Source organism: Heliangelus exortis, chromosome 11 (genome assembly GCF_036169615.1).
Source record: "Heliangelus exortis chromosome 11, bHelExo1.hap1, whole genome shotgun sequence".
NCBI lineage: Eukaryota > Metazoa > Chordata > Aves > Apodiformes > Trochilidae > Heliangelus > Heliangelus exortis.
Window position 1 is genome coordinate 11,029,539 of NC_092432.1, and position 22,759 is coordinate 11,052,297.

Consider the following 22,759-nt stretch of genomic DNA (forward strand, 5'->3'; position numbering starts at 1 on the left):
ACAGGAAGAAGTATTTTCTGTCCACACTGTTACTCAACTTATATAAAGAAAGCTGAATCTCACTCTTTTGGGTGCTCACTTAGAGAGTTTTGTCCCCTTTGTAGCTGCCTCCAAGAGAGGCTGCATAGCATTTGAGGTCCTGCCTCCCTGGGCATGGGCTCCTATGGGCTTGCACAATCACACGAGATTGCAAGAGGGCAGTGACAGCAGCAAAAGTTATTGCCTTGGAGGCACTGGCTTTTGGGAGACGGGACCCCTGCCCATGCTGGCACCACTCGGGCTGCTCCAGAAGATGGTCTGAAATGGATGGTTGGGTGCAACTCCAAAGCTTGGTGGAAACCGTGGTCTGGAGGGTGCTAAGAACCTGCTCTCTCTCAGTAATGGCTCCCATCACAGTAAATCCTGCAATGATCCCGCTGGCATTCATTGCTTTTTTAGACAGGTGAAAAAATGGTTATGGCCCATTTGGTGGTGGCTTCTGGAGGGTTGCATGTGAGGACTTGTAGGCCTGAGTATCCCTGAATGTACAAGCACTGTGTTTTTCTGTTGTCTTGGTTTCTACCTACAGTGTCTAACAGCACTGCTATGGAAATCCTCTCAGAAGATTCTGAAAAAAAGTCTTGCTTCCCTTTGGGCAAAAAGTGACAGGATTTTTTTAATCAGTGACTTTATTTTGTTTATACTTACACTTCAAAAAGCAAGGAGATTTGTTAACTCATGTCTGAAAGCAAAAATCATTCAAAATTATTTCTTTGCTCTCTCCTTCCTGCCTTTAACTTGCAAATCTGGAACTGCTTTGCATGCAGTAATAAATTAAAATTTGAAGCCCTCCTGTGAAGTTGATGATTGCTAATCTTCCTGTATTATAGCCAGGAAAATAGAGTTGAGATTAAGGCTAGGACCTTCAAAGAGGCATTCAAACCCCAATGCTAAAAGATTTGAGTTGAGGTACACAACTTCTTGCAGCTCATTTGCAAAGCCCACCCACAGGGACCTGTCTGCAGCAGCTTCTGCACCAGCAAAATGACATCTCCACTACACAGCTTTTGTCTTTGAACCACAAGGCTGTGTTTGGCCATCAGCAGGTCTTTGTGCTGGTAATTGCATCTGGCTTTTGGGCTGTGACAGGGTAGTAATTGCACTAACCCATCTCCTCTCCTATCAGATCTCATTCCTTTATGCAATACAGGGCTTATAGCATGGGCTGGCCAGTGTGTGCCTACCTACAAAGTAAAGAAACCCTGTGCCTTCTCATCTTCCTTGCCTTTCCAACCTAAGAGTAGGAGTTAGAAGGTCTGGTTCCAGCTGTTGATTCTGCAGAGAAGTCAAGTTCATTTTGCCGTGCTCGTTTTCTTTTCCCCTCCAGTGGTGTAAAAACAGGACAAATGGAGTAATGGGTACTAATGTACTTCTCAATCAGAAAACACTCTGGAGATTTCCAGGTGGGGAGAGAGGTGAGCTGTTGGTGTCACCCTAAATGGCTGCAGCAGTGCTGGGGAGCAGCTGCTGTTGCTCTGCCATTGCATGAAAGAGCTGCAGGCACCAGCTGGATCAGGTGCAAAGCTCACAGGCTTTTCAGATGAGACCTGGTGTTTTGAAGTTTGTTTGGTGTCTAACCCACAGAAAGACTTCCAAAGGCCTGGGGCCTTTGTGTGTTGAAACTTTACCAGTTATTAATTACTGTGCACAATTAAACCTCTAAATTATCCTTTTGTGTGGATGAACTGTTGTTGTTCCTAGGGGAGTTTCTTGAGGTTTCTTTGGTATGTTGCTATTTTACTTGCTTTTGCTTTCCCACAGCTCTTCATTTCTGGATTATTTTCCTTATGTTCAATTTGCTTTGTTAAAATAACTTCTTGGGGACTTTGGATTTTGGCCTGTTGATCAACCGAAAAGCCTGGAGACTTATTCCTTATAAGGCTGGTTACTGGCTTTGTGCTTGCTTTTATTTGTCCGGACCAGAGCTTTGAACCCTGAAAATGTAAATGGCAATAGATTGTGTGGAACTGAAGAAAGTTAGGATGGAGAAACTGAGATGCTGTCTTTTCCTGTCCCTTGAGCAAAGATGAAGCCGCTTTGGAGCCCCGAAGATAACAGCAAACATTTAATTGAGAGCTTACCAGAGCTGTGTTTTCAGAGCTTAAGCTCTTGAAATAATGACAATTAACATTTCTCTTCCGTTACATCTTCCCTGTTTAACCAGAGTTCTCAGAGCTCATCCAAAATGTTAAACAGGCAGCACGAAGGAGCTGCTGTTGTCATGCAGAAAACATAAATAGAAGCTTCATGTTTCTTGGGAAAATATCTTGCCAGGGAAAGCACTGCAGCAAGGAAATGGGAAAATACACAGGAGTAGGTCAGTGTATTAGTTTGGGGGGTGTAGGGCTTAAATTAGTTTTTTTTAATGATAAATGGTTTTTTTTATTTAAGTGTGTAATATCAATTAGATATAAATGCTGTGTGTGATTCCATTATTATTGTTGTCTAGGGTGTTCACGGGGTCCCCCAAAATCCTGAGGAGCTCTCAAATGTTCAACAAAAACCTGAGAAGGCACCAAGGAACAAGGTTCATACCCCACCAAAGGAGCTGTCAGTAGCCAATGGGACTTCCCACTCCCCTTTCCTGAGAAAGGACATGAGGGTGGAAGGACACAATCCTGAAGCCAAGTCCAGACTGAGAACTGGTTGGACTTGCAAGGAATGTTCACAGTGGATCCCAGATCGGGAAGCCTACGTGTCCCACATGAAGAGAAGTCATGGAAGGGTAAGGACTTGGCTGTAACACGTCAGCTAGGTAGCAAAATGTTTTTAGCAAAAGAGTCTGATAATCTGGGCTAACTGAGGAGTAAGCTCAGGGCTAACAAAAAAATGATGTAGTCTCTTGTAAGCACACTTTCTGTCCTTGATCTCTACACCCTGCACCTCATCCTCTTTGCTCTTCCTTCTCCTGCTGCATCTAATGTCAGGCTTCCTCTTCAGCTCCTCTGGGTAAGTGGATGGAAAGTTGTGTTTTCTCCAGTTCCTGGTTCAACAGTCTGATCTAAACTATCTGCACTCAAAGTTACTGAAGGCTTAACAGTTCCTCTACATGATATAATATTTGATAGATATCACTACATCTCACTGAGTGCCAGACTCAGGTGGTGCAGAGAGCTATCATTCTAAGAACTCTAAATCTCAATTTCGTTGGTTTCATCCAGCTCAAGCCTTGTGTTGCCTCGACCTATTTCTGTCAAGCTAATCCTTGCTGGCTGGCAGAACGTAGGCCAACATGTTGTGTGCAGCCAGATTTCTCAGTACTTTGACATCAGGACTTCTTGTTGAGATACTGAGTCACCCTTCTAGAGTCCTACGAGCAGACTATAGAAATCTGGGTTGTGCTCTTTGAGTCCTTCTAGCTTGGTTTGAGGAGTTGTGGATTTTCCCACTTGATAAATATCAAGAGAAGAAAGAAGATGGGGGTGTGGTGAGAATATTGAGTTTTCCCATTTGAATTTGACAGAAGTAGGAAGTTTGCCAAATCTTCAAGTTCAATACATACATGTATTCATTAAACAGGTATAAGGTGATTTTAAAAGCAGTGCATACAGGCTGAAGAAAGGGCTGGAGGAAAAGGAGAAGAATGGTTACAGGGCAGAATTATGTAGGGGGATATGGATTTCATACATGGCTCCCAAGTGGGACTGTGTGCTGCTCTTTAACATTTTGCCCTTTTATTGTGCTGAATTATGAGAAGCATGAAGGGTGAGTGGACTTATATTTCATGATGGGGTCCTGCCCTCTTCTGGAGCAGAAATGACTTTCCACTGAATTAATTCTGCAGAAGGCCCTGTAGTGAAATGAGCCCACAGGAGCAGCAGCTAATACAATTAAAATATTAAAAATAAAAAATCAAGCAGGTGCTTTAACTAGTCATGGTTTTATAAGACCAGTGCAGGCATTGGCCAGCTGGTGGGTTGAGTATAAGCGGGACCCTGCAATCTCACTGATCTTTTATCAATGGAAGGGGAATTGTTTTTTTTTCACCTGAGAGGTAAGGTCCATATGAAGAGCGTGGATTAGAATCCAGTCAGTACCTTCCATCTCCCTGTTATTAAAAGATATTTCTGTTCTTCTGCCAGTCTCTGAAGAGATACCCCTGTCGACAGTGTGAACGCTCATTTAATGCCTCCAACAGTCTGCGCAGACACATCCGCAATAATCACGACACAGCAAAGAAAATTTACACTTGCTGGTAGGTACCAAACACCACTTTTCGAGTTTGTTTTCAGCAGCAGGCTAGGCCTTCAAGTTTGGAAGCCCTTCATAATAGATCGTGTCTGCTTCTATCTACCCCAGGCTACTGAGGCAGAGTGAGAAGAACAGTATGTTAAACACGAGAGACTTGGTGGCTAAAATAAGCCCTTGCTTTTAACTGCATATTGCCCTTTGGCAACTTAGGGTAAGGTTTGCTTTGAGATTTGCAGGTGCAGAATGACAACTGTATTGCACACTCTTGTGGAACAGCCAGTAGAATATCGGGCTGCTTATAAAATATTTTGCTGCTTTGTGGTTGATGTAGTCGTGCATTGCTCTCGTGCCTTCCCTGTGAAAAAATATGGTACAAAAGGTGTGTGAAATCCCGATGAACTGGGGCACTGTGTCTTGCCACCACTTAGAATCATAGAATCATAGAATGGGCTGGGTTGGAAGGGACCTCAGAGATCATCAAGTCCAACCCTTGATCCACTCCCACTGCAGTTCCCAGCCCATGGCACTGAGTGCCACATCCAGTCTCTTTTTAAATATCTCCAGGGATGGAGAATCCACCACTTCCCTGGGCAGCCCATTCCAATGTCTGATCACCCTCTCTGGAAAGAAATTCATTCTAATGTCCAACCTAAACCTTCCCTGGCACAACTTAAGACCGTGCCCTCTTGTCCTGCTGAGAATTGGCCCCCCCTGGCTCCAACCTCCTTTCAGGGAGTTGTAGAGAGTGATGAGGTCTCCCCTGAGCCTCCTCTTCTCCAGACTGAACAGCCCCAGCTCCCTCAGCCTCTCCTCATAGGATCTCTGCTCAAGTCCCTTCACCAGCCTAGTTGCCCTCCTTTGGACCTGCTCCAGGACCTCAATCTCCTTCCTGAGCTGAGGGGCCCAGAACTGGACACAGGACTCAAGCTGTGGCCTCACCAGAGCTGAGCACAGGGGCAGAATCCCTTCCCTGGACCTGCTGGCCACCCTGTTCCTGATCCAGGCCAGGATGCCATTGGCCTTCTTGGCCACTTGGGCACACTGCTGGCTCATGTTCATGCAGGCAGGCATGACTACACAACCTGCAGGGCAGAGGAGGATTAAGCCTGCTGGATGTAGCTGGGAAAATGTACAAGAAAGTTGGGAAATGGATTTGGAGACTTTAGGCAAGCTGGGTATATGAGCAATGAGTCCAAGTCATTGCTGGTGAATATCCTTCATCTGTGAATACAGTCTCAGTTCAGGACAAAGTCCACTGCTTACAAAGCTGCCTCTGCAGCTGCTGTGTTCTCATCTGCAGAGCAGGTTGTATGCTGTGTGACCCTGTAGACTTGCTTCCTGTCTCATTCTGAGACATGAAACATCTTTCTGAAACAGAATGCAAGCACATGTGTGTTGGAAGGGAAGTTTGTAGTGCTATAGGTTGGGGGATTTTTTTTCTAATTTAACAATTTTGGTTTAGTACAAGTGTTTCTGAAGAGCGTGCTGTCACTTTACTGCCCTTGACTTAACTAAAAGACTGTCTTGAAGAGTACATTCCTTTTGTACTTTATTTCTTTGGACTGCCTAGTGAGTCACAACAGCTCTTAGTAAATGGATAAAGTATTGGAATCACCACCAAGGCCTGATAGCAATACAGTCGTGACACAGTTTTCATCCAGGACTTCTCAACTTGAACTCCTCTGACTTTGTGCCTCTGGAGAAGTACTGGCTCTTACATACATTGGAAGTATGTTCCATTCTGGTTTAGTTTGTGGGTGATGGTCTTTGGAGCTAGGTGTACCTGATTTGCATAGATCTACTTTCTCTGGATCAGTTGTTTTCAGAGTGGAATGTATCATAATCAAAATGAACTTAAGGCACAGCTGGGAAGAAGGATTTGTACAGAAATACCTGGTGGCCTGGGACATGCCAGCCTGCACAGGCCCTGCAGTCCAGTTTTTCTGTTCTTTTTCAGCATGACACAGAGTTGTGGATCCAGAGCTTCACCCAAACTTCATCCATGGTCAGGCCATGTTTTCAGCAGAGAAGGCACAGCTAGAAATTCAAGTGCATTGTGTTGTATTCTCAAACTTCTGATTGTTCCTTCTCAAAATCTGTTGATGAAGTCTTAGTGAGGCAGTTGTGCTCTTCTTAATCATTGTACTGGGAGACTTGCAGAAATCTTCCTGCAAGTGCTTCTCCTAGCATCTCCACCTGCTGCTCCTTGTTTGGATCTGAGGTGTTCACTTAAGTCTCCCCTTTGGTCCCTCTTACTATGTGGAGAGCACTGGTTTAAATACCACTTCTGTGCCTGCCATCCTCCCATCTCCTTGAATTCCTTCCCAGCTCCTCTCCATGCCCTGTGAGGCAGTGCATCTCTGCTGCTCCTTTCCTTTTCCCCTGGTTGCTGGTGTCTCTTTTCCTTCATCCCACCAGGCAGGTTCTGTCAGCCTCACCTGATATTCCTTTCAGGGATTTTGATACCTTACCATCAGGTCACCCTCTTCTGGATTTCCACGTGAAGCATGAATAAAATTTGTCATTGATCTGACAGTTGAGTATCTGTGACTCCAGCATGCTGTCCTGTAGGTGACCTCTCTCTTGCTTCTAACATTTCAGGCTGTGATTTCCCCTTTACCTCCTGCTTAGGTCTCTGTCTTCTGTTAAATTTGCAGGGAGAAAGCAGTGATGGAGGGCTTGCTCGAGCACCTGCCACTGAAATAATTAAGTTTAGAAAAGCATCTCTCCCTTCTCACGTGAAAATACTTCTAAATTAGGGCAAATTGCAAAATATTCTGGTGTTTTATGTATTTTCTTTCACAATTCACTTGGTTATTGTTATGAGAACTCGCTCTTATTTTCTGAGTCTTAAGGACAAATTCACTGGAACGCTTGATTTTCAACATCTTTATTTTTCTAAATACCACTTAATAACCTCTCATCTTTCCTCTTTGAGGGAGAAAAAACCCATCATTATTAATTATTGATTTATCATCTAAGCAGTTCCTTTTAAAAACCAGTAGAATTCAATGACCATGTCTGCATTTTCACATCATTACTACTGTTGTTTAATTTCTGTCTAGCTATGGGGAGATCAGTAGGAAACTTCTCTCCTTTTTAAAAGATGTCTTTGTTGCCCAGGGAAACTTCATCTCCTCTCTGTTGCTTTTCATCCCTCGCTGCCTGCATTTCAGCTGCAATTTCTCCATCCCAGAGGGGTCCAGTGCTACTTGCCTTGTTGCTTGGGTCGACACGTAGCTGATGGGCTTTGATCTTGGGTTTCCCCATCACTTGCAGAGACCTCTGTGTACTTCCCCGTGCTGCTGGGGGTTGGTTTATGTGTCTGCAGGAGCTGGCACTTCTCTCCAGTAAACCTCAGCCATCCAGGAGTGAAGGTGAAGAGGCATCACAGCCTCTTCATATCCCCCTTTGAAATGTCAACCAGGCTCTCTGGCAGCTCTTGAATCCTCCTAAGTTTTAACACAAACAGTTACATATAAATGATGCTTTCGTGAGTGCTTCAGCTTGGGCTGTTGTTATTAAAGTTGGAAGTTGTGCAGTTTTGACAGGGTTTTCAGTGTATTGTCTTGTGGATGGGGTGCTGTGCAGGTGCTTGGGAATGCTGGGTGCAGAACCCAGGTCTGCTGCAGGGCTCCTTGGTGCAAGGCAAGTCACAAGGTCTCTCAGTGTTTAGGTCTCTCACCTGAAAGATTTTTTTTTTCTCCCATGCATTTTCCATCATGATTATTTATCTTGTGCTTGTGTAGCATGTGTCACAGGGGGCCTGATCTCCACCAGTCCCCGTGGTTATTTCCTGCTGTCCTGTCAGTAAGGTGTGCTTGGCTTTCCTTCTCATTCATGCTTTTGGTGGAGAATTTTAAAGGCTTCTAGATTTCTCTCAGGGCTAATGTTTTATTATTAAAACTATGGTTTGCTGCATATTTTGGTAATCTAATAGTACACTGGTCACCAGCCTCTGTCGCCAGTGACACCACTTGGTTTGGCACATGGTGAAGAGCTATTTGGATTTAAACAAACAGCTGGGCATTTCCTCTAATAAATTTTCTTCCTTTTTGTATTTCCAAGGTATTGCACAGATGAAAATCAGACATTTCCTCAGCCGTTCATGCTGGAGAATCACATCAGCCTCATGCATGGCATCAAAAACCCAGACTTATCCCAGATGGCCAAAGCAGAAGCTCCAGAGGGAGACACAGCAGAAGTAACTGATTCATTTTCATTGAAAAATAAATGTACCCAGCGAGTAGCTGTTCACTTGGGGTGTTATGTTGAGCTGCAGCTTTGCAGCATTTGAGCCCTCTCATCCATATGGCAGATTTGCTTCCCCTCCTCTCAGCTCCATCCAGTTTGCTTCTCCCTGGCAGGATCAGAGCTGAAGGTGCAGCTGAGCTGCAGCAGCACCAGGGCAACGTCTCTTGCATTTGTCAAGATATTCTTGAACATGTGGCCCTGTTTTACTGGTCTTTTTTCAGTCTACTTTGTAACCAAGCCTAATTTAGGCTTGTCATTACCCTTGTTTTCCCTTGCCACTCTGTTCTTGAGCCTGGTACCTTTTTCCTCTTTCTCTCCGTTTTTTGGCTGTTTTTTTTTTCCCTGCCAGACTTCTATTTTAAAAATACTCATTAGACCCGTTACTTACAAGAGCTGTATTCCTCCTAAATAGGACTGCTTATTTTTTTTTAAATATAGTCATTCCGTTAATTTTATTGTGTGTTTGTTTGGAGTGGTGGGTTGGCTGATTTGGCTTCTTAGCTCCATTTACTTAAAAATAGGCACATTTTCCATATGATTGCAATTTACTGTTTGCCTGCACCCTAACACTGGGGCATCACAGCCAAGATTGACTCCCCTCTGTATTTCTCCTGTAAGGAAACCTGGGGTGACTCCAGAAATGACTCCCATGAGTTGGTGGCTGCTTCCCCCGGTCAGAGCTGATGCACCAGGGCACCTGGCTAAAGCTGGTGGCTTCACATGGCTCTGGCTGAGTCTGCAAATACAAGCCCCTAGCCTGGATCCTAGAGAAAAACCTGCTCAATGCTGCTGGAGAGGGAGATGACAAAATCACCTGAAGGGATGTAGCCAAGTGAGCCATCCTTTTGGGAGGAGAAGCATGCTGTGGGGTTGTGGCCCTGCTCTGTGGGCTTCCCTTTCCCACACCAAATTCCCTTGGCCCATCATTTTTCTGGCCAGCCATCCTGTCTCACGTGGCAGGACAGTAGTGGAGATGCTTCCCGTTGGGGTGAGGTGTTTGGGCATGGATAGGAAAGGAAAGACAACACAGCAGGGGGCCCCAGGCTTCATTAGTTTGACTTGAAATCCCAAGGGGTCTTCACCTCAGATGTGTGCGTGTGGGACTCAGCGTTTGCTCTTCCATGGACTTTAAACAATACAGTAATGTTTGATATAATTTTTTTTTTTTTTTAAAGGCAAAATCTCCAAAGAGGGTGGCAGCAGCTGAGCTGGGGCAGGCAGAGACCGCTGCGGGTTCAGAGGCGCCGCCGGCCAAAAAACTGAGAGCTCCTTGGAAGTGTGCCAAGTGCAGCTTCACAACAGAGGTCAGCCAGGAGTTCCAGGAGCACATACCCCGGCACAAGACTGACAGCTCCACCTACCAGTGCTTGTTCTGTGGCCTGTGCTACACCTCTCACATCTCTCTGAACAGACACCTCTTCATCGTTCATAAAGTGAAAGATGAGGAGGAGGAGGAAGAGGAGGAGGAAGAAGAGGAGGAGGAAGGTGAAAGGCAGAAGTTACAAAGGGAGATGAGTGAGAATGGACACGAGGGGTATAATGGTGAGATGAACACCACGCCGGAAGAAGAAACCCTGAAATGCAAAGAGTGCAAAAGTGACTCTGCTCTTTGTGAACACAGTCAGACGTGTGGCATGGAGGGTCCTCACAGCACCTCGCAGAACAATCATTCAAAGTCTCTTAAGACTTAAAAACAAAAAGAACCCCTTTTGGTTGGTCAGGGGTTTTTTTGTTGGGGGGTTTTTACTCAAAATACGGGGTGGGGATAGGGTGAATCTTTGAAATAATCTGTTGATTTCTTGGGATGGACATTGCTTTCCGTTAACTTCTATTTGTAAGGGAAATTTACAAAAGAAAAACAAACAAAACAACCAAACCCTGCCATTGCATCCTAAGCACTAACTCTCTGCCAGGCCAGAGGGGTGAAAAGGGAAAAGCAGGGCAAGAATCCTCGCTGGAGCTTGTCCAACTCCTGAGGATCAAGGAGCACTTTCTGCAGCTGCAGTTTCCTTAGGATGAGCTCTCTTCTTCTGAGTGTGCACTGCCTCAGCCTCTGCCCGGAGCTTCAGTCTTCCCTATCTCGCTTTCTTCCTCCTTCTATTTATGGCTTTCTTTTTTCTCTTCCCATCCCACCTTTCTTTTACTCATTTTGTCTCATGATGCTGTCTTGGCAGAGCACACTTGTCAGGTCAAGACCCTGCTGGCTAATCCGGCACCTTCTGCATTGCCACGGGAGGGGTTCAGGGCTGAAGCCGTGCTGACTTTTCTTTGATTGTCTGAGTAACAACTTGGTTTTCCAAAAAGCAATTTATGGAAATCTCTTGGACCTCAAGCATTCCGAATGAGAATATTCTGTAGTCCTCCCCCTCTGTGCTGAGGCAGCCTGGTGCCCCTCCAGGTTCTGCTGCTGCCTCTGGGGGAGTTGGGCTGCTGGAGGGTGTCTGGGGGGAGCTCGGGCAGAGCCGGGGGCCCCCATTCCCAGGTGGGGGAAAACATCCCCTGCCCCGTCCTTGGTGTCTGCTGGAGCAAAACCATCCCAGCACATCTGAGGGTGCCAGTTTGGACCTGGGGCTCCTTGACTGGTGGGTGTCCAGCGAGGAGAGTGTGTGCCACGGAGGGGCTCGGTCCCCACCCTGCATCCCAGCGGGGTGGGTGTCAGCTCTCACCCATCACCTGGGAGACTCTTCCTTCCACAGAGTCATATTGACTCTCTCTTTCCTCATTCATTACTCCCTCCCCCCCTCTCCCCAGCCCCGTCACAAATGGTTTGTGTAACGTAATTATCTTCTATACTATTATTTTTTTATTACTCTGTTGAGCCAGAACCCTGCTCGTTATTGTTTACTTATGATGATGTTTAAATAATTTAAGAACTATTTATCTCGTGGCATTCGGATCGCTCCCCTTTCTCGTCCCGGGCGTTTTCTGACACGGGCGAGTTCGGACTCTGTATTTTCGGTTCGGGTGCGCGTTAGCCATGGGGAGGAGGTTTCTCCATGCAGCCCGGGGAGAGTGAGGGGCGGCGGGGGCCACTCCCGAGCCACCACGGATCCTTTTAACCCGCAGCGGCGTCTGTGCCTTGCTATGATGTTTACTTCCAATTATTGCAAATAAAAAGCATCCAAGGGGCCTGCCTGGGCGTCGTTCTTGGCTGAGGTCGCCACGCCAGCCCGCGGCCGCCTCCCTCCCCTCGGGGCCGGGACGGAAGCGGCGCCGAGGCGGGCGGAAGCGGGGCGGGAAGCGGCGCCGAGGCGGGCGGAAGGCGGCGGGGCCGGAAGCGGAAGCGGGGCCGGGGCGGGCGGGCGGGCGGTGCCGCCGGCGTCGGGGCCGGCGATGCTGTCGCTGGATTTTTTGGACGATGTTCGGCGCATGAACAAGCGGCAGGTGCCGAAACGGGGAGAAGGGAGGGGGAGGGGGGGAATCGGGATGGGTGTGTGGGGGTCGGATCCGGCCAGGCCGCCCGGGGCCGCGGAGACTGACACCTTCCCCCCCCCCTTCAGCTGTACTACCAGGTGCTGAACTTCGGCATGATCGTCTCGTCCGCCCTCATGATCTGGAAGGGGCTGATGGTGGTGACGGGCAGCGAGAGCCCCATTGTAGTGGTGCTGAGGTAAATCCGGCGGCGCGGGGGGGTTCCCCGGGGGCTCGTCCGGCACCAGCGGCCCGGGCCTGGTAGCAGCTCCACAACAGCCACTCGAAGGCTCCTGACATTTAAACCGACAGTAACAGAAAAACCCGACTTCTGGTTGATCGGTGGGGTGGTTGTTGTTGTTGTTGTTGCTGGGGGTTGTGCACTCAAAAACCGGGGTGGGTGTGGGGTGAATCTGAAATACCCTGCTGGTTCCTTGGGATGGGCATCGCTTCCCCTTCGCTCCTGTTTGTGAGGGGAATTTGTAAAAGTCGTTGCATCCTAAGCAGTAACTTTCTGCCAGACCAGAGGATGAGAAGATAAAGCAGAGTGAGAACCTGGGTTGAGAGGGATGAGGCAGCTGGAGGCTCCTGCCCCATTCCAAGAGGCTCTCTGGGAATCAGGGCTCTCGTGTCACATAGAGGGGCAGCGAGGGCAGAGGAGGCAGGGCTGGCAGCCTGATGGAAAAAGAGCCCCTCACCCTTCCACTGCCCTCAGCTGGTGGGGTTGGATGGTAGAGAGGTGGTCCTGAGGAAGGGGAAGGAGGAGGAAGGTCTTCAAAGAGTCACGGTGAGACCATGACCCAGGCAGCAGAACACAGAAGGGCACTGGCACCTCCTACCTGCCTGTAGCTGCACCTCCTACCAGCCCTGTGACTGCTGCAGGAGGAGCTGAAGCATGTGGCCAGTCTTGGTTAGTGGAAAGGAAGCTGAAATCTCTGAGATGCCAGGGAATAAGTTGTGTAGTGAAAAGGAGATGTGGTGGGTTTTAAAACAGGACCTGACTTGCTGGAAATGCTCAGTGAGCTGTCTTGGGTGTGATGTTGCATCCTTTGAAGTGTCCCTTGACTCTTCTTTCAGAGCTGTTTAGTTTTTTTCCTTGGCCCTCTAGCAAGTTGTGCCATGGCCAGGAGAAGGGGAACTGTGCACGTTGCCCTCACCCAAGTGCCCTGCAGGAGGTACCACCAGTGTCACTCCCACCCTTCCAGAGCCTGGCACAGATTCTTCCTGTGCCCAGAGTTCCTGGGCAACCATTGGGTGCTGTCAGATGCCAGGTGGATATCACAAGGGGCCTGTTTTGTGGCCACGTTGGCCTTTCCCTCTGTTTCTGCATTGGTGTTTGTTGCCATAGGATCACAGAACTGTCAGGGTTGGAAGTGACCTTAAAGCTCATCCAGTTCCAATCCCCCTGCCATTGGCAGGGACACCTCCCACCAGCCCAGGTTGCTCAGAGCCCCATCCAGCCTGGCCTTAGAAACTTCCAGGGATGGGGCTTCAGCCACCTCCTTGGGCAACCTGTGCCAGGGTCTCACCACCCTCATGCTCAAGAACTTCTTCCTGATGTCTAATCTGAATCTACCCACCTTGAGTTTTAATCCATTCTCCCTGCTCCTACCACTGCCTGAGATCCTAAAGAGTCCCTGTTTAGGGAAAGTCCCAGCTTTCTCGTAGGCCCCTTTAAGGTACTGGAAGACCACAATAAGGTCTCCTCAGAGTCTTCTCTTCTCCAGACTGAATAACTTAATTTTCTCAGTCTGTTTCCATAGGTGAGGTGCTCCAGCCCCCTGATCACCTTTGTGGCCCTTCTCTGGACACCAGCACGTTCAGGTCTTACCTGTAACAGGGGCTCCAGTACTGGATGTGTGCCATTTAACAAAACTCCCACAAAATAAAGCCAGACATTCCCTCCTGTGAAGCCCACGGGAGGTGCTTCATGCTGTTCCTCCCTCCTCAGGTCGTGTCCCTTCTTCAGTGAGGTGCTCTGCTTGTTCTGAGCAGCTGCCTCAGGATCAAACTTCAAGCTCTGCCGTAGTTTAAAGTTCACCATTTTTCCTTGGCTGCTGCATTATTTATCTGGAATTAAGCAGGTGAAACATTTTGTAACAATTGCCATTTACAAGATGGGGAGGAAAAAAAGCACTGGAACAGCAGTGCCTGGGACAAGGTTGTTAAGCAAAACTGATGATTCACAATGACAAATTTTTAGCACAGCGTGTCTGTTCCAGATGGGAATCCAAGAGTCTGGATGCTTTTGGTGCTCTGGTCGTGAGGATGGTCTGTCTACCTATGAAAAGTAAAAATAAATGAAAGAAAGCTTCCCACCACTCCAGTGCTGCCAGAAGCCGATGAGATCCTGCTTGTCAGGAGCTTTGTTGGTGTGGAGCAAGCTGAAGGGCTTTCCTGTTGGGTGTGCTTGGAACCCCAGCTGCTGGTCCTCTTTTCCCAACAAAAATGAAGTGCTGACAGGGTGGTGACTGAAAATCTCAATGCAGTAGAGGCTGGGCACCTGCCAGGTTTCCAAAGTGGGTTTTCTTTAGGAGCTTTTCACTGGGGCTCACTCATGTAAGATTTTTCTTAAAGGACAGTAAACTCTGCAGACTGCTTCTCTGTGTTTAAATCTGTTCAAAGGGAGGACAAAGGGTGTATGAAGAACTTAAATTTTGAAGAGGGGAGATTTAGGTTAGACGTTAGGAAGAAATTCTTTAATTTGAGGGTGATGAGACCTTGGCCCAGGTTGCCCAAAGACGTTGTGGCTGCCCCCTCCCTGGCAGTGTTGATGGCCAGGTTGGATGGGGCTTGGAGTAACCTGGGCTGGTGGGAGGTGTCCCCGCCCATGCAGGGGGTTTGGAACTGGGTAATCTTAAAGGCCCCTTCCAGCCCAAACCATTCTGTGATTCATTTGCTCCTCTTCTCTTTTCCAGTGGCAGCATGGAGCCTGCGTTTCACAGGGGAGATCTCCTGTTCCTCACGAACCGAATTGAAGATCCCATCAGAGTGGGAGAAATCGTGGTCTTCAGGATAGAAGGAAGGGAAATTCCTATAGTCCATCGTGTCTTGAAAATTCATGAGAAGTATGTTGAGAACACTGGGGGGGTTGTGCTGCAGATGTTTAGCTACATTGTATATTTTTCTCATATCCTCGGGTAAACCAATGTGTGGGTTGTCAATAACAGGTACCCAGGTACTGTAGGAAGTAAGGTAGAAGTTTCAGAAAGACAAAATCTGTCCTTCTTGGTTTTCTTGTAAAGATCATCCAACAGAATGCACAGGAGAGTCTGTGCCAGTATCATGGACTCTCCATGTCACTTGATGTCTCCAGTGCCATCATTTCCATCCTGAGCTGCTCCACAACCTTGCTGTGCTGTCTCCTCTAGGTCTGGCTGCATTTGTGGGCACGAATCTTGTCTGTAGGGAACAAAGGATATGTTGTGTGTGGCAGGCATTATTTTACAGCTTGTCTTGATAGTCCTGGCTCCTCTCATGCAGAGACAGGGCCTTTCTTTTCTCAGGAGGAAGTTTTGTGTGGTTATGCTCTATCCACGTTGCACTCTCTGGGTCCTTTTCATGCTCCGAACGGGTAACGCATTGTGTGTGAGAAGCAACAGAACGTGGTCACTCTGGTTTGATGCTGAACAGGGCTCAGTTTTCCAAGCAAGGCTTCCTCCACAGCCCTCCTAGTAGACAGAGCAGATTCTTTGCTGTTCAGGTTTAGTCTGTACCCAAATCTTTTTAGCAATATCAGTTTTCAAAGTGCTGTTCTTTGATACCACTTACTTGAAAATAAGGTCAGTGTGCTCAGTAAGTTTGATACCTAACATTGCAACGTGCACTTTTTGGGATGTCTTTGGAGCTCTTATAAGTGAAATGCTACTTTCCTCCTCCCCTGTTGCATGCTAAAGGCTCAGCTGGTGCTGCTTGGTCTGATAGTTGAAGAGGCAGTAAAGGTCAGAGTCTTCTTTTTCTGCTCTCAGCCAGTGCATTCTGTGTGGCAGTTCAGCTCCAGAGATCACCCATCCTTCTTTTTTACCCACCCTTTAAACAAAGGTGTCCATCTCTTTGTTTTCTGGCATGTAACAGGACCATATTGCCAGTCCTAGATGCAGTGAAGTAAAGCCATCCTCCAGTCTTTCAGGTTTCATTTAAATCAAACAACCAAGCACAAGCCTGATCTTTGTTAGGAAAGTTAAAACAGAAAAATCTGTTCTGTGACCTGAAGCTGGGTGCTGCAGGCAGGACTCTGAGGTATCGGGTGCTTCTTCTCGTGCTGGTTTGGAGTTCTGGAGTGTCCTCTAAGTGGCTGCAGTTTCTCATTTCTTCAGTTATGGACTGAATCTGAAAACTGTGGTAGCTGACAGGGTGTCAAAGTGGAGGAAAACAGAAACTCTGCTGGTTCTGTGGTGGCTTGGGCTTGTATTCAGTATTGTCACAGTGAGGAAATGGTTTTTTACTTGCTAGCCTTTTTTCTTCTGTGTGCAGAGCAAAACTGAGTTCATTCTTTATCTCTCAGCACAGAGTCTGCCATCAAAACTTACTTAGTGGTTTTGGTGCAGGACAGACAGAGCAGGCTGCATCCACCCTTCAGACAGCTGAGTGCTGCAGGCTTCTCGCTCTGGTTCATGGTGGAGCCTTGAATCTGCACTCTTATGCCATCCATCTTCAGAACTAAAACTGCATTATCTGCACCTTTGGGTATCTTCATCTTTTTCCAAACTGTATCTCCAAGCTCCCAGAGTGTTTACTGTTCCCAAACGTGAGCCAAATGTGCTTGAAGAAAGGTCTGTCGGTTTTTTTTTTCCTCCCCCTTTTTCTCCTTCCAAGCTTTTCCTCTCAAGTTAACACACATTTGTGTTCAAGCACGATGAGAACAGCCTGAGCTCTGAAGCTCTTCTGCATACTTTTGGGTTGCATTTCATCTGTCATGTGTGTGAGCACACTGACAAGAGTCAAGCAACAAGAACATTCCTGCTCAGCACCTTCCTTCAGATGCCCACAGGGAGACAGCAGCAGCCGACCCATCCCAGAGCAGCAACACAAACTGCTGCTCTGTGAAGCAAGCACTGCTGGTTGTCCAGCAAGCTGTGTGGAAGTGACTGGGGAAGGATGCAGAATAAGGTGTATAGAGCTTGAGCACAGCAGCAGCTGCTTCCAGGTCAAAGCAAGGTTCATCTGCTCCAGGATCCTGTTTCTGACCAGCAAATGAATTCACCTCGGGGCAAATTGAAGGAGAGAGTGCAGAACGATCATTTCCCCACTGTCTGCAAGTGGCAGTTCTGCATTATTACCCCCTTTTCTTTTTTACATTGAGTACCTGGTCACTTTTTGAACTCACACAATATCTTGGCACCCAAAATATCCTCTTGGAGGTAACATGGATTAATTTGCAGTGTGTTAGTTAAGCACAGCACCTTCTCTGGCTGGTTTTAACCTCTTACCTCTGACTTTTCTTTGGTGCTCTCCAGGTCTTGTATCAGAAGAGATAGTGAAAAACTGATTGTTGTTGCCTGTGCCATTTGTGCTGGACTACCTACCATCATGTCTCCCATCAGTTCTGGCTTTTCCAGGCTGAAGAGTCCTGGTCTCTTGTTTCTTGCATGGGAGTGGTTCCAGACCTTGTTATCCATTTCTGGACCTTTGCCAGTTCTCTCAATTTCAAAAAAGGGTGTAGGGGATTAGGAACTGCACAGAGCATTCAAGATACAGGCATGTTGTGAGTCCATGCAGTATCACAGTGGTATTGTTTGTTTTGTTCTGTCCCCTTTTCCTAATAATTTCTAAGCTTCAGCTTGCTTCTGACCACTACTGCTGTAACCCCAAGTCTCATTTTGGGTAGCAATATGGAGCCCAAAACTCAACGTTTATATGTGAAGCAAGAGAAGCCTCAACATGATAGAGGTAAAAAACGAAGAGGCAAGAGCTGCACCTTTGCTAGAAGTGGCTCATCCTCCTGGTTCTGTTCTTCAGTTCTCCCAGAAAGCTTTGCTGGAGCCAGGGTTCATTCTTCCCTTGGCAGTTTTTTTCCAGTCTGCTTCCCATCTGACATTTTCCCTTTTTCACACTGCTGCAACATACAGGACACAAGTGCTTCCGATATCTCTGTGTTAGTCTTGTGCTTGATCTAGAAGTGCTTTCCATAAATTCCTTGCTCCCTGCCTGACCTGGCTCTCTTGTCTTTGCCAGGCAAAACGGTGACATCAAATTTCTGACAAAGGGAGACAATAATGCTGTTGATGACAGAGGGCTCTACAAACGAGGGCAGAACTGGTTGGAGAAAAAGGACGTAGTAGGACGAGCACGGGGGTAAGCCAAGCTGAAAAAGAGACAACTTTACACTACCCTCCCCCAGTGCCATCTGTTCATCCCCCTCTCCTCTCAGCCTCTCCCTGCTGGTTTTTTGTGACCTGCTGGAATGTGTTTCAGAAGGCACTGTGGAGAGTTAAAAGACAAAGGTGGTTCAGTTCTTAGCTTGGCATAAGCAAAGGTGTCAAAGCTGTGAGCTGCATCTTGAGGTCTTGGATGCTGGATGGACACCCATGCAAAGGCAGTGCATGCTGAGGCATGAGCAGAGTGCCCATCAGAATTATTCTGTGCAGGGAAGTGAGGTCTGAAGAAGGCAGAGGCTGTTTGTGCTCTGGGGGCTCTTGTCATTCAGTCCCCCTTGCCATGGCTCCCTCCTTGGGAAGATGTCCCAAGCCTGCTGACTGTTGCCCTCAGCGTGCTTGACTGGCTCTTGCTTTGCACAAGCACCAGGACACTGCTTCTCCCATAGGCCCCTTGAGTGCTGTTTGCTTTAATAAAAAATTTATTCTTGTAGATTCGTGCCCTATATTGGAATAGTGACTATCTTAATGAACGATTATCCAAAATTTAAGGTAAGAGCCCCTTCATTTTCCCCCACTCCAGCTAAAATGGCTCCATGAGAGCTTGATGCACACAGGCAGAGCCCTTTGCCCTCTCTTTGCTGCTGTGACTGCATCTTTAGGTGTGAATGTTTACTCTGTGTCTTTTCCTCTTTCTCTTGCAGTATGCAGTCCTCTTTTTACTGGGTTTATTTGTGCTGGTCCATCGAGAGTAGCCTCTTGCACTGAAGTATGAGGTGAAGGTGCCATGGAATTTTTTTAGATGAACGTTTTAAGTAGCTGATGGTCTGATGTGCCCTGAGGAAGAAGAAAACATGCATTTCAAAGCTTCTTGCCAGTTTGGGTTTGTTTTGTTTTTTACTGCCTAAGGGCGAATGTTTGTCACAGTATTTCCAATGGTTTGTCACATTTTAGCATTTTTAGTGAGTTTTTATATTAAAAATTTAAGCCAATCTGTTCAGTGTTTGTACTTTGAAGCTGAGCTTCCTCTTGAAGTGCCTGCAGGACTGTGTCCTCTCAGCCTGTGCCTCTGCTGGGCAAGCATGACCTCTCCCTTTGCTGGCTGACCTGTCAAACAGTGAGCTGTGGAGGTGATGGTTTTTTTCCTATTCAGAACTGGAATAAAGATTTTGCAACTCGCCCAGTATGAGCCCTGCCACATTCTTTGTTATTGCCCTGCTGAGTGCGGCCTCGTTGCCCAATTTCCCTCGGGGGGTACCTGGGCTTTGCTGTCACAAACTGACTCCTGGAGCTGAGCAAACTGCCTTGTCCTTTCTTCACAGAACAATAGTACCTACTCCTCTTATTTCTTTTTGGAGAGTCAACAGTCCTGAGCTGTAGATCCACTCAGTGTTTCCATGTTTCTGTCAATCACACTGAAATAACCTGCTGAAAGACTGCAAGGTGTTGTGGGCAGATGGTTCTTGCTGGGACAGCTTCTCCCTGGCTATGGGAGCCTGTCTCCTTCTAGTCTGTGCTTCCTCTGGGTCAACAGCTCTCCTCATAGTCTTGTAAAGCCTACAGATGCTCTCCTCATGGTCTTGTAAAGCCTACAGATGGTTCAAAGCTACTTGAGATGCATTTCACCCTGGCCTGCATTGCCTCTTCTTCACGGCTGCTCCAAGACTTTGCAGCAGCAGAGATCACTGAAGGTGGTTGCTGCTGCTACACAGGCAGTTTGTGTAGGCTGTTTGTGGGCTGTTTTCTTGCATACCTACCTCACTGCCAAGCCTGTCCCACCTCTGGAGAGGAATTGTGCCCTCAGTTATGGCCATGGGACTGTTTTGTTCACTGCTTGGTAGCTGGGCTGACCTGTGGTGTCCCAACATGAGTTGGTTTAACTGGATGGTTTCTTCCCCAGGTAGGATGAAGAAAAAAAAAAAAATCTTAGGTTTGGGACACTGCAAAGACTTTACAAATGGGTTCAGCCCTTAGTGCTTGGACCTGGGCCTGGAGGTCTGAATAAACATAATAACTTAGTAGTAAAAAATGGTAATGAAGTGGTAATAAAGTCCGTATCTCCCACTCCCACTGCTGGTAAAGCCCTTGAAAAGAGGATTTGGCTGCAGAGCTTTTCCAGAATACCCTGAGTCACAGATGGGTTGTTTTGTCAAAAGCCACAGCCCTGAGGGAACACAAAATGTCTCTGAGAGAGAAGACATCACCGTGCAGCACTTAGCTGGGGACTTGCTGCCTGTGCAGCACTGGGGCTGAGTCTCCGTTCCCTGTTTTCCCTTTAGCTTAAACTGCTTTTTGTTCATAAATTGCTTTTTTTACCTTGGGTTCGCTTAGAGGACTGAGTTGAGCTCTTCTGAAATCTGCTAATCAACACCTCCCAGTGCAAACTCGCTGAAAGTGCTGCTGTTGCTGTTCTCCCAGTCTTCTCGCTTTCACACCTTTTGCAAAAATCCCAGCCTGCAGAAGCCGCTGTGTTACTGTTGCTGAGTGAACTTAACAAAAAAGGGCGAAAATACAAAGGATTTGTGATTGTAGGCGGTGCAAGGATTGGCTCTCAGAGAGCAACTGCTGAAGCCCCAGTTCCGAGAGAAAAGAAATGGTATTTTTGGGAGGTAAGAATGTGCTCCTCCTGGTTGTGGCAGGGTCAGCCGGCTGGCATTGCGGGTTCCTGGCAGCAGGTGTCAGCTCTCGGAGCAAAGGAGGATGCTCCCTCCTTGCCAGGGTGGGTGCAAACCCTCCCCTGGGCACTTGCAGGGAGGTGTCCCTTTCCCAGCCTTGTTCTTGCAGGATGCTGGGAGAAGTAATTGAGCAGGAAGTGCTTAAAAACTCAGGAGAAGTCTGAGATGAAGCCTGCTGCAGCCCAGCTTGGGTGGGTTCACAGGCGCTTTGGGATCGCCCTAAATCAGGGGCTGTGGTAGTGAGGTGTGGGAGTTCAGCCCATGTTCTGCCTATTTTCAGCTCAGTGTTCTGTGTTATCTGCAGTCGTGAAAGGAGGTGATGACTCTAAATTGGAGTGAGGATAAATAAGCACTTTAATCCCCTCACAGCTCCAACACCCACCAGCTCCTGGGCTGCCTCCCACATCCCCTCCTGCATCCCTGTAATGTCTTTCTTGACACGCTGGGAAAAGAGGGTGCCAGGGAGAAGCCTGCACAAGCTGGGAACTGAGAACACACGGGCAGGATGAGTCCTTGCTGGCTCTGTCCCCTCTAGACTTATTCTGCTTTGCTGAGCAGAAAAGCTACAGAGCCTGCAGGATCCCTGGTTCAGCTGGGTGCTGATGCTGAAATGTTTGGTGAGCCTGCAGAGCCAGAGGTTTTCTTGTTAGGACTTGATATTTCTTTTTGGTTGGTTGGTTGGTTTTTGTTTGGTTTTTTTTTTTTTGGGGGGGGGGTTTATTGTTTTGGTTTGTTTTTTTGGTTTTGGGGTTTTTTTGTTTTGTTTTGGGGTTTTTTGTTTGTTTTTCTTTTCTCTTTTTTGTGTGTGTTGGTTTTTTTAATGTCTTTTTTGTTTTAATTCTTACTTTTATTTCAGTTTTCTTCTTTTTTTTTTAAAGTTGAAGCTGTCCAGCCAGCTCCAGCAAAGCCATTGAGACGTGAGGCTTAGGCAAGATGGAGATCTTTGTGTCACAACAGCAGTGGGATTTGTTTGTGAAGTATGTGGGTGTTGAAAGGCCTGGTTTATAAAGGAAAAAAGGAAAAAAAAAAACAAACCAAAGAGAAAAGGAGACAAATTTACCAGTGCTAAGATTGCTTCTGTGTCTGTTGTGGTTACAGCCAAACAGAGCAGGTTTTCTGGTGGGCAATTACTGTTGTACTGTTGTACAATTAATTACTGTTGTGTCACATCTGCAGCTCAGGGCACAGATTCCTTCATGGGCAGGAGCTATTCCACAGAGCACAGCAATGCTGGGCTAGTGCTGATCATTGCCTGCACGTTGTTGGGTAGCTCTGATTTCCACAGCAAAGCTAAATGTGGAAGCAGAAGGGTGATGGATGGATGGAGTAATGTGCTACAAGTCAAAGATCCCTGAGACAGAGACTGTCTCTGTATGTTTGTGATGCTTGAATGCATGGCTGTCAGTTAAACAGTAGCAAGAATTACACTCTTTCCTCCAGATCTGCTGCTGCATATTGCTTAGCAAGGGTTTCTAGGGCTTGGATTTGCAGGATGAGGGGTTGCATGCTGTCTTTAAGGAGACTGGGTGACTTCGTGGTGGTTTTCCTGCCTTTAAAATCAGAACAAGGTCAGCTTTTTAACATTTTTTTCTCCCAAGGAGAATCTGCAAGGTGAAGCCTTGTCTGTGCCTGGTTTAAAACCCCTTCCCACTGGAGAAACACGTGGACACAAACCCAGCAGATGGCTCCTGGCCTGGACTGAGCTCCTTGGCCAAGAGAAGGTGGGGTGGCTGCGCTGAGCGTGTCCCCTGGGGATGGTGCCTGTGCTGGAGCAGGGGAAATGCAAAGCAGATGCTTCCCATGTCCTGGCCTGAAGACCCACGTGGTGCCAGTGACTCAGTGGCTGAATGGGATGATGAGGAGTCCTGGTTGCAG

The 22,759-nt window shown here is 47.4% G+C and overlaps 2 protein-coding genes across 2 annotated transcripts in view; both read left to right on the forward strand.

Moving 5' to 3' along the window:
- Positions 1-11,613, forward strand: part of ZNF592 (zinc finger protein 592) — a 36,864-nt gene extending 25,251 nt beyond the window's left edge. Inside the window, 4 exon segments of the mRNA XM_071754520.1 lie at positions 2,489-2,764; positions 4,122-4,234; positions 8,299-8,434; positions 9,660-11,613. Of these exon segments, the coding sequence (XP_071610621.1) occupies positions 2,489-2,764; positions 4,122-4,234; positions 8,299-8,434; positions 9,660-10,175 (1,041 nt within the window). The 3' untranslated portion in view covers positions 10,176-11,613.
- Positions 11,614-11,732: 119 nt separating this feature from the next.
- Positions 11,733-19,201, forward strand: SEC11A (SEC11 homolog A, signal peptidase complex subunit). The gene is made up of 6 exons (XM_071754527.1): positions 11,733-11,868; positions 11,985-12,094; positions 14,814-14,963; positions 18,070-18,189; positions 18,704-18,761; positions 18,914-19,201. Exons 1-6 carry the CDS (start codon positions 11,818-11,820, stop codon positions 18,962-18,964), a joined length of 540 nt encoding a protein of 179 aa, XP_071610628.1. The 5' UTR covers positions 11,733-11,817; the 3' UTR covers positions 18,965-19,201.
- The last annotated feature ends 3,558 nt before the right edge of the window (positions 19,202-22,759 follow it).

Bases quoted from the DNA above. Each gene is read 5' to 3' on its own strand.
- SEC11A (XM_071754527.1), top strand. From the start codon at position 11,818: ATGCTGTCGCTGGATTTTTTGGACGATGTTCGGCGCATGAACAAGCGG. The intron at 11,869-11,984 runs GTGCCGAAACGG...CCCCCCCTTCAG, and splicing joins GGCGCATGAACAAGCGGCAG to CTGTACTACCAGGTGCTGAA. The intron at 18,762-18,913 runs GTAAGAGCCCCT...TTTCTCTTGCAG, and splicing joins ACGATTATCCAAAATTTAAG to TATGCAGTCCTCTTTTTACT.